This window comes from Macadamia integrifolia, chromosome 7 (genome assembly GCF_013358625.1).
Source record: "Macadamia integrifolia cultivar HAES 741 chromosome 7, SCU_Mint_v3, whole genome shotgun sequence".
Classification (NCBI taxonomy): Eukaryota; Viridiplantae; Streptophyta; class Magnoliopsida; order Proteales; family Proteaceae; genus Macadamia; species Macadamia integrifolia.
In genome coordinates this window covers 545,736-557,211 of record NC_056563.1, presented here as the reverse complement: position 1 = coordinate 557,211, position 11,476 = coordinate 545,736, and the positions used below count along the sequence as shown (strand labels likewise).

Below are 11,476 nucleotides of genomic sequence, written 5' to 3'. Positions count from 1 at the left end.
CATGTTCTACATTTATCATGGGAAGTGGTTTTGTGTCTGGGAGTGCAGCGTACGCCAGAGCTCCTTGTGTCTATCTCTCTCCTCCCCAAACAGGCAGAGATGTTTTTTTAAAGGCAGAGGAGAAAGACTCATGGAGGCGCTTGTGTAGGCCACGCTCCCGGACAGACTTCTTTTTCCCATTTATTAAGTTGCCTGTTGTAACTTTGTAACAGTGGATAATCTCACCTCTATCGGAACATCATGGTGCCGTAGTGTTTCTAGGCACTAATTATTTATTTTCTGTGTTTCTCATATAGTTAGTTCTGTCTTTGGTCTAGAAGTTGTAAGTAACTGCTTATATGCTTACTGAAGACTATGATTTATAGTTCACCTCCACACCCCCCACCCCCCACACCCCACACCCCCCCACCCCCCAAAAAAAAAAAAAAAAAAAAAAAAAAAACACATTGATTTATATCTCTTGTTATGGTGATAGGGGAAGAAATGCACTGCTTACCCTGTTGTGAAGCTCAATTTAGTCTTGGGAAGAGGAACATGGTTAGAGCCAAATCCAATAGATCGTTGCTTCACTGATGGAAATTTAGTGACTGGCATGGCCTGTGCATCCTGAGTTTGCTTGGCATAAATGTATCTTTCTAGCATCATAAAACAAATTGCAAACATGTCTCTGTAAAATTTTCATCGGTCTATGAGAGTCACGGTGCTATCCTGAACTATATATTTTGAGAGTTTCTATTTTGGTTGGAGCATCAAATCTATGTAGGTCTACATTTGGTGGGGTGTAATTATCTGAAAGGATGATCTTACTATATTTGTAGCTTTATAGTTCATGTATTACAATTGCGTGTATAATCACATTTTGGACAAAAGGAACATTTCTATATTTATTATCCTTAAAATTTTGTCAGCTACTTGATCAACCTTCCCCATGTTGATATTCAACTTGTTCTGCGTTTTAGTTGAAGGACCAAAAGAATATGTTATGTATGACAGGTGAAAAAATTATGGAGCCGAGGCAGTTGATTCAGCAGATGAAAGCCAGACCGAACTGGAAAGAAACTGGACTCCTTTTTTTTTTTGGTTTTTTCCTGTTTCTGGACTGCCTTGATCAAAACCCAGCTGGTTTTTTAAAACTGCTCGCTTTGGTTCTTCAATTTTTTATTTTTAAATTATGGGAGAGGGATTTATATGTTAATGGTGTGCAATGAAATCTTACATGCTAGGATTTTATTGAATTGTCGAATCCCCTCTGTTTCTTCTCCGCCGTTAAGAGTGGGGAGAGAGAGGGTGTAGCAGGGTTGGAGAAATGAGGTTGCAACAATGTACAGATTGAAAGGTTGATCAGCAGAGAAGGGGATTTGACAATTAATATGATGCCAGTGCATAAGATTCCATTACATCTTGCTAGTGTGAAATGCCATATTTCCTTTTATAGAAAGAGAACCTGATGCAGAGATGGCAAAAATATATGATCCTTCAAAATATGGCCTGAGCATTACTGCTCAGTGCTACCCATGTCATGCTAAAAAGACATCATAAACAGAAAGACTTCAATATTGATGTTTAAACTGTAGTACAACTTAATGGAAACTGATCTTTATCAGATAATTTTCTCCAAAAGACCATTGGCCAAGTTAACTTTCAGCATGCTATTGCGGATTATGCTACTTAACTCTATTGTGGATTATGCTTCTTAACTCTCTGACCACAATGCAATCTGTTAGGATTTTGATTGAATACCTTTTCATGGAAAATAGAGTCAGATAAGGGAATCATAACCCATTGCAAGTCCTGCTTCTCATAGGGGTGGGGGTGAGAAAAATTTTTTGTCAGAGAAAGAGGAGAAAATCCCAACCAGTCACCTTGAAGATATGGAGAAAATTGTGGACAGCTAAGGTAAGTGTCAGTTCTGGCTCAAATCTTCGCCAGATTCATCAACGGGATGAATCCAGTAAGTGAAGAAAAAGGAGACAGATCTAGCTGTTTATAGATGTCACCTCAAACTTCCAAACCTTCTAACCTTCATGTCCAAATGTTCCTGAAGGGAATTGTAGAGGGCCTTTGGGTGGACATGTCCCAGAACTCTCCAGTTCTTTTCTTGCTTTCACCTAGGGTTCCCACTTATCAGAATTGGGAATCCCATTCTCATATTCCTATCAAAATCATTCTATGAAAAAAATAAAATAAACTATGAAGGCTCAAAGTAGTTATTTAATGTTTCCTCTTCCTATCTTCTACTCAATGCAGTTATCTGGGTTCTCGGGAATTTTGTATACAAAATCTAGTATGAAAGCTCTTCTAAACTTCAACTAGCTGTTGTTATTGTTGTTGTTTTTTTTTTTTTTTTTGAGGACTTCAGCTAGTTGATTGGTATTCTGGCTGTCCATGCATCAATTGATTCCACTGGATACTCATGAATACAAATGGACAACATTTCTCCTACATAGACCTCCTTAAAAATAAATAAAAAAAAAGTCTATCCTACTGTTAAGTTTAAATTTATTATTTAGATTAAAAAGAAATATTTTAATAGTAAATGTTAGACATATATAATATAATAAAAATCGCGTAGTTCTCGCCTCTGGACCTCACAGATGCCGATGCCTTGTGCACTGGGTACGTACTTTTTCATATAATACAAATCTTAACTAATGTCCACCCAAAGTGGAAGGTAATGATGCTTTTGATCAACATATACACCCGATTTCTCCAAGCCATCAAATTCAACCTTGCTGAAAATCCACTTAGCTGCTCTATAATCCTGCTGGAAGATGACTCTATTGTGGTAGACTATTTTCTTCATTGAGCTTCCTTCATCCAATTTTACTTTTCTTGTAAAAGAAGAGCTAGACCTCTGTCCAGTGAACCAAACCCTGTCCTGTATGAGTACATCATCATCTTTTAGCTCCACCCAATCAACCTCACTATCTGAGGAGTCATTCAGATTCAACTTGAAAAATCTAAAACCATCCCTCCATTCATTCATATGCATATCTATGATTTCCCCCTCGCACTCCAAAATGTAACTGAATATGTCAACATTTCCAAATCTCCGGTACTCTTTCCATGCAAGAGTTAACAAGTCAAAAACAAACATCCCTGCCTTGGCATCAAAGAGGTACAACAAAGCCCCAATAATTAAGAAACCAACCACACGGTCTATATTTCCAACCCCAAAAGATGGTGTATACTTGAACCACATCCATGATGTTTCATCATCTCCACTTCTGTCCCTCAGGTTGGCAATAAAGAGATTTGGAGAATCTGAGTCCCCACTTGAAGGGAAGATCACACCATCATCATAAGCAGCAAAAGCCACATGGCCAATAGCACCATCGATGATAGAGAATGTTCCAGCTAGCACATATGCATAAGGCAGTTTTGGCAACTCAATTTTGGCTTTAGTAAGAGGGTTGAGTAAGAAAGGAGAACATTCCTTACTTCCTTCAATTGACTTCGTTCTTGTTAGTGTTGGTCCCATTCTGTTTTCCACTCCAATTGTCTTAAGTACAAGCAGCCATCCTTCTTTTGAGTAAATGACACGGGCTCCGGAGAGATCTGGGAGATTACTGACATATTTCTTTCTGTACCAGGGATCTATGAACTCTTGTTCAGTGCTATCATGACCCCTATAACCCATGATCCATGGCAATGAGAACCTGGTGGTGGTAATGTTGGAGCAAGTTGGAGATGCGGACCACCAATTCTTACAGACAGCAGCCACGTACAAATTCTGAACAAAATTTAGCCTTTCTCTGATCATCCATAAAAGGTGATCTGGAAGTACGGACCAAGTCTCTTCCTCTTCCCCTGCCGTTTTCCAATAGTATTCACCATTATCTCTCTTCTGATGTTTAGGCGACTCAGCTATAGCCTCCATGCTGTTACACAGGATGATCCCTTCTAGTAAGAGGAAAGAAAAAAAGAACTATATCAACTAAAATAGATAAGTTCCAATCCTCTACCAATTAACAGTGATTATAACAACAGAAGTTGCTTGAATTCAACATAAATAACAATGAAAAACAACAACTACTACAACAAAAAAAGTAGTGACAGAAGACGAATAAGAAAGATTGCAGCTAACTATTAAAGAAGTAGCACAACTCATTAACCTCATAATAATCCTGTCCCATGTCAACCAAGACTTCACGATCCCCTCCTACTTTATTGATCTAGTTTTAACTGTAATTGTCAGCATAGCTCTAAATCTACAATCCCAAGTATCATTGTGTACATCGACTCTAACCATAAAATACTTTACAACAACAACAATTCAGCCTTATCCCAATTAAATGGGGTCAGGTATATGTATCCTTGCCCTCCAGGTCACACTTGATATAAGACTAAGCTATGCATGTCTTTCTCATCACTTCTCCTAGGGTCATTTTATGTCTGCTTGTGACTCTTTTAATTCCTTCAATCTGAATCAAAGCATTCTTCCGTACTGGAGCATCTAGAAGCCTCCATTGAACACAGCTATGCCACTTCAAACGAATTTCTCGCAGCTTATCATGCATCGGAACTACTCCCAAATCAGCTCTGATATGATCATTCCTTACTTTATATTTCCTAGTTTTGCTACTCATCCATTTCAACATCCTCATATCCTCTAAATACTATCCAATTGAATAATAGGAATACATACTCTTTCCCACTTCTCCACAGACTGAGCGAGTTAAAGGGGAATTGAATTGGGTGGCGCCAACAAGGCAAAAGTGGTGGGGAAGGAGATTTTGTTTTGGGGGCGAGCAGTGGGGGTTGGAGCGAAGAGGATTGCTAATTACTAGGGAGCGCTCTAATGACATCATAGGCAGTTATTGAATTGTCATTTTTGTTACAACCCGACACATTAGCAACATGCTAGGTTCCTATGATAAAATCACCTATTTCACTGATCAAATTTCAACCAAAAATAGTATTGTGAAAGTAAGGGTTCAGAACTTTTCAGATTAGCTAACATCTATGTTGGTTCAATGTGATTGGGACCCACCTCCATCCCACCATGAATTTTCATCCCAAGACAAGTTGTAAAGGTGCATAAAAACTGAGTAGTTGTAGAACAATATAATAGGACTTTTGTGTTCCCAAACCGCCCATATCAAGAGCCTTGCAAAACTGTAAATATTTTGAGGAAAAAATAACCCAACCAGGTCGTGCGCCCCCATGCCCAGACTGGATGGGTGGTGGAAGGAATAATAAATTAAAGAGTAAAGGCAATCCATGGTAGCCAGTGCACAAGGTTCTTGCCACTGCAGGTCTAGGTCTAGGGAGGGCCATAATATACGTAGCCTTACCCCTGCTTCATGGAGAGGCTGTTTCCGGACTTGAAGTGGCCACCAAGTTACAATGAAGCCACCATACCGTTGCACTAAGGTCTGCCCTCGGAACACCCCCTACTTGATCTTTCAGAGATTCTTTGGCCCCAGACTTCCATCCTACCAATAGGACACCGCATGTAGCCAGGAACACAATAATAGCCCCTCCCATTCGCAGATGCCATCTTCCTGCAAATGGGAAGATGAAAAGCACAAGGGTAAAACCACGATCTTGGTCGTCTTCTTCCTTCGTAAAACCAGAAACATGCAAGAGCTCAAGACCAAAGGGTGTGTTGCAGAATTAACCTCCAAACAGTACTGAGATTTCAGGATCAGAATCGCTTGGAACTACCAACTTGTTCCAACCCTTAAAAATTCAGAAAACCCAAATGATATTTAGGGTAGAAGTTTCTGAAACTGGGTTTACCAATACTTGCAAGTTGAAGGGTATGTAATTATGTATCGCCTTGGATGATCTTGAAAGTGATCGATCAAACTACGTGGGGCTGTTTAGGTGGTAGTTATAAAAAGTTACACTAGAGGAAGAAACAAGGAAGAAGAAATATGAGAAGGAGAAGATCATACCTGAAGCGAAAGAGGATTCAGAGAAGAGGAGGTAGAATAGCGAAACCACAGCCCTTGGCACCTGCGATATCAACTCAAACTTTTCATTCCAATCTCTAGTGTTGGTTACTCTTTACAAACTTGTATTTGAAGACCCAAAACAAACCTATTCCCTATCCATTCTTGAAACCAAATTGAAGATAAAACTAACTTCTATGAGTAGAAAAAAAATCCCTAATTATCCTCAAAGCATAACTGCATCAAACGAATCTCAGATCTCAAATTCTCATTCCCGAACACCTTTGAAATGGTGTGGGTTTAAGGGTGTCAATCGGTTCGGTTTAAGGAATTTGTTATAGTTCGATTTGATGCAAGAGACAGAGAGAAGAAATCAAAACCGTACCATTAACTCCAATGCATTTTAAAAATTTTATCTGATTTTATAAACGGTTCCTTACTCAGTTTAGTTCGGTTTAGTTTTTGCCGAAGGTTTTGCCATGGATATCGTAACCATACTTATACTACATAAGATTCATTTTCTCGGTATCGGCCTTTAATCGTACGATCATCTGATCATACGAGTAACATATAACATTTATCCTTGAAATGGCAGAAGGGAAAGATAGGTGTTGGATACTGACTTGTACAACTTTTGCTGTGAGGTTATATCTTTGGTCTTACCAAATCTTGGCTTTGATGTCACTTGTTAAGGTAGGTGGAATTCATCTTCAAAAGTTAGCCGTTAAAGTAAGGATGCTCAAGTATTAATAAATCTCCACACTAGGGCTACTCACTTCCGATGTAGGATCATTGCTTCAGTCATCCATGTTGAACCCCAATAATCTCCCCATCTTGAATTTTCTAATTATTTTGACATTTAAAAAAAAAAAAAGGTGAGAACTAAATCATTTTTCCACGAGGTAGATTACAGTTGAGTTCAAAGTTGCCGCACAAGAAGTTGATGTTTGGAAAAAACATGTAGTTTCATATTGCCACCTGAATCGTTGACACTTAAGTTATGCTATATGAAGGCAAGACCGAAACATTTAGATAATTAAATTATATTTTTTAATTTTTTATTATTTTATGAGAGAGACTGTAACACCCCAAAATCCGGGTTAGATATAGGTGTAGGCCCTCGAGGGCCACTGTTAAATTATGGGATAAAAATGATCGAACAAATTTAAAACCTCAAAACTTCATTCAACTAATTATTGGCCCACCTCTACTCTTCACCTTACTATTCACGGGTTTCATCGCTCTCCCGCTATACATTCTTATCAATTTCATCAATATACATAAAATCTCATCCTACATATCAATCCATTTATTATACAACATATCCATATCAAATCTCTTGAATACAAAATACAAATAAATATATTTAATTCTCTGAAAATACAATTCTTCAATACTGCTCAATTGTCCTTTTCTCTTTGTTGAGACACACCATACCTGATCTATGAGACATGAAACTATAGTGGGGTACTGAGTTAAAGGGAGCTCACTAAGATGGAATATGGCATAATCACAGTTAGTACAAATAATACATATACTTATATTGTCATACCTTTCTCTTACATGCATTAAATCATCTTTCGTAACATGCTAAGTTCAATTTCTTAACTTGTCCATATCACCTCACCAAGTAATTTATTCATTTATTTATTTTTGATGAAAAGAAAGAAAATTTCATTTAAGATAAACAGTTAAATACATCCGTCCCAAGGTGATATGTACATCCTTTCCTTTCTATGCAAGGATCGATAAGCCCAAGGAGAGATCATAAGAACTATGTCCATAGTTGGTTTTAAACGAAAAGTTAAATGCTGCCAGTGTTTATAAACATCCACAAAGAGGGGAGCTATGCTTAGTGGCCAAAAAGTTGAGGAAATGTCACAAGATAGTTTGGTCAAAAAGTCAGTTTTACTCCATACTTCCGTTACTTCCCACTTCCTTTCTAAGGCCTCCTTGAGTCCTAAAAGTAACGCACTTGCGCATCCCTTATAAATGTCTCTTGTCATTATGTAGTCAATCATCAGTAATGGACATTAATCTAGGTAGTTTATTGATCTGTCTCAACTCCTCACCCTTATTTTGCTCTTGAGCTCAAAGGTTTTAGGTAGTATCTTGACCTGGGGTCTCAACTCCACGTTTCTTGCAAATATGAATATGCTTAAAACCTTTTTTCATGATCTCCAATGCTTTAACATGACTTTTCATACATGAAAATACATACATAATATGGAAAATCTCATGCATATGAGGCAAATCATGGCATAGTCGGCTCACACTGAGGTATAGCTACCTCTGCTTCCTCATCCCCCTTCTCTGGTTCTTGGTCTCTCTTCTCCTTCCCTTGGTCTCTTTCTTTCTTCTCCTCAGTCTCCTCTTTTCCTTCTCTCTTCTATTCTCTCGTTTCTTTCTTATCTCTATTTTGGAGGAGATATAAACACACCCCCTTAATAAACAAACCCCTCTTTCTTTGTCTTACTCTTCCTCTCTTTCCTTTTCTTTCCTTATTTCTCTTACGAGAAACAACTCCCCCCTTTCCCTTTCCTTTTTCTTCTTTCTTCTTCTTCTTCATTTTTTTTTTCTTCCAATTTATGGGGGAGGTGGGAGAAGAGGCAGGTCCCCCTCTCCTTCTCTATTCATACCGACAATTAAATGGGGAATTTTAGGGGGGGGGGACTACAAAGGATTTCAGAAAGGTCAATATATAGCCCTAGTGCCAGCAAGGGAATGTATTCCGAATGTTGGGCATCATTTTGATCCGTTGTAGGGTACGGTCACATTGTCATTCAGGCTTCTTTTTGTATTATTTAATAATAAGAACATAAAAAGAAGCATGAAATTGGTGCAAGAGAGAGGAAGAGATAAACAACTGAGATAACAAAGCAAACAACTACTGGCTATATTGGATAACCATGTATGATTGCACCAAGTTGGAAAGTAAAAAGAACCCTCCCATTTGTAATAGCGCTTTCAGGAAACAATAGAAGTGGAGTAAAATTAATTGTAGGTAGCTTTCGATCCTCTGTATTCAGATCTTTCAGAGTACATTTATGTATCAAATGGCTGGTAAATAGATATAACTTTTCCTTTGGATTTCATTTAAAACATAGAAAGTAGATATTTGACAATAAGTGGAAGCCTAGTTACGAATGTATTGATTAAGAAAAGAAATAACACTAATAATCTCATGGCAGGAAAAAACAGGAATGCAACATTGGAAACTCTGAAAAAAAAATAAAGGTATATGGGTTCTCTTGGATTTTGTATACAAAACCTTTCAACTAGTTGATTGGTATTCTGGCTTTGCTCACAAAAGTTTCAAGTCCAGTCCAGGCAACAACTGATTCCACTGGATACTCAAACTTTGGCTTTAGTAGGAGGGTTAAGTAAGAACGGAGAAATGGCCATTCTTCTTTCAATTGACCTTCCTCTTGGTGTTTGTGTCACTGTACTTTTCACTTTAATTGTCTTTAGTAGAAGCAGCCATCCTTCTTTCGAGTAAATGACTTGGGCTCCAGAGAGATCTGGGAGATTAATGGTACATTTCTTTTTGTACCAGGCCTGACACATTAGCAACATGCTAGGTTCCTATGATAAACTCACACATATTTCATTGATCAAATTTCAAAACTAGCATTAACCAATGCACCAAGCAATGATTGAGCTGGCTGATCGTAGACCACCCTCCGTTTGTTTGAGCACCTAGTGGCTTGCTTTTTGACCATATCTTGCTGCTAATTGTAGACCACCTTTTTTTTTTTTGGGGGTGAATATCGTAGACCACCCTTATTAGAGTAAAGGCTACGATTTTCAGATTAGCTAAGATGTATTTCATTGATCAAACTTCAAAACTAGCATTAACCAATGCGCCAAGCAATGACTGAGCTAGCTGATCGTAGACCATCCTCCGTTTGCTTGAGCACCTAGCGACTTGCTTTTTGGCCGTATCTTGCTGCTGATCATAGACCACCCTTTTTTTTTTTGGGTGAATGTCGCAGACCACCCTTATTAGAGTAAAGGCTAGGATTTTCAGATTAGCTAAGACGTATGTTGATTCAATGTGATTGAGGACTCACCTCCATCGCACGGGTTGATTTCATCCAAGACAAGTTGCGAAAGTGCATAAAAAACTGAATAGTTGTAGAACAATATAAAAAGTCTTAGTCTTCCCAAACCACCCATGTCGAGATCCCTGTCCAGATGGCTCTAAATGCATAACCAGGTAGTAGCAAAACAGAATTATTTTGAGGGGAAAAGAACCCAATAAAGTCCTGCACTGCTATGCCCAGACTCAATGAGTGGTGAAATGACTACTTCACTCCATCGTTGAGGTCAATGCCCACGTTGTCATTAGCCTGTGCGCTGGCTGGAACCACATGACTAGGTAGAGATCCCTCTCCCATAATTTGAAGTTTATAAGGAAGGTGGCAAATTGGTAATAAAATAGAATTTTAGAGACTCACTTTGGATGATAAAGGAAGGACAGAGGCATGAAAAATAAATTAAAGAGTAAAGGCAATCTATCATACCCAATGCCCGAGGCTCTTGCCATTGCAGGTCTGCATATACGTAATCTTGGCGCCCTTGGTGGAGAGGCTGTTTCTGGATTCAAACCCACAACCCTAGACTGCAATGGAGCAAACTTACCAATACGCTGAGGTACCATTGCACCGGGGGTGGAACACTCCCTTACACAATGACAGCCCTCCCATTTGCATTTTACATCTTGCAAATGGGAAAATGAGAAAAAACAACGGTAACCCCTCGATCTTGGTTGTCTTCTCCCTTTGTAAAACCAGAAACATGCAGGAGCTCAAGACTGAAGGGTGCATTGCAGCGCAGTGAATCAACTTCCAAACAGTACTGGGATTCCAGAATCAGAATCTCTTAGAACTACCGAGTTTTACCCTAAAAAAATCTCAGAAAACCCAAATGGTATTTAGGATAGAAGTTTCTGAAACTAGGGTTACCGATATTTGCAGGTTTCAATTGTTCCCAAGTGATATAGGGTATGTGTCGCCTAGGGATAGGAAGCTAATTCCCTAGATCGATCTCAATCCAAACAGATTGATCTCAAAAGAGATCGATCAAACTAACAATAGCAATGTAGTTATAAAAATGTTAGAATAGAAGAAGAAACAAAGAAAAAATAATTTATACCCGAACAAGAGAAGATTCAGAGAAGAGGTAGAGTAGTGCAACCACAGTTCTTGGTATAAAACTTTTCATTCCAATCTCCAAGCGTTGGTTACTCTTAAATGCTTTATATATAAAGACCCAAAACAAATCTATTCCTACCCTGAAACTAAATCGAAGATAGAGTTCAAGTTAACCTGGACTCTTATTACTACCATACAAGATTAAAATAAAGAAAAATTCAAATGAGAAGCAATGTTCTTGGAGAATGGAACACCTCCGAAATAAAAGAATTCTACGATTCGGTTCGGTTTAGGGAATTTGACACAGTTTGTATTTTCACTATTTTTATTCGGTTTCATTAACAGTTTCTTATTAATTTCAGTTGCGTTTTGACTTTTTCCATCCTAAGCATTAAATGCACATCAGACGTCCTGTTGTGC

At 38.4% G+C, this 11,476-nt stretch overlaps 1 protein-coding gene across 5 annotated transcripts; it reads right to left on the bottom strand.

The window, feature by feature from the left end:
- Nucleotides 1-2,520: 2,520 nt before the first annotated feature.
- LOC122083983 lies at nt 2,521-10,611 on the bottom strand. Of its 5 annotated transcripts, XM_042651951.1 has the most exons (3): nt 5,904-6,206; nt 5,298-5,507; nt 2,521-3,903 (listed from the first exon to the last, which is right to left on the bottom strand). In XM_042651951.1, the coding sequence occupies exon 3, from the start codon at nt 3,878-3,880 to the stop codon at nt 2,645-2,647; it is 1,236 nt and encodes a 411-aa protein (XP_042507885.1). In that variant the 5' UTR covers nt 3,881-3,903; nt 5,298-5,507; nt 5,904-6,206; the 3' UTR covers nt 2,521-2,644. The 5 variants fall into 5 exon arrangements, with proteins under 5 accessions (XP_042507885.1, XP_042507886.1, XP_042507883.1 ...); XM_042651952.1 differs by lacking the exons at nt 5,298-5,507; nt 5,904-6,206 and adding an exon at nt 10,427-10,611; XM_042651949.1 differs by lacking the exon at nt 5,298-5,507.
- Between the last annotated feature and the right edge of the window lie 865 nt (nt 10,612-11,476).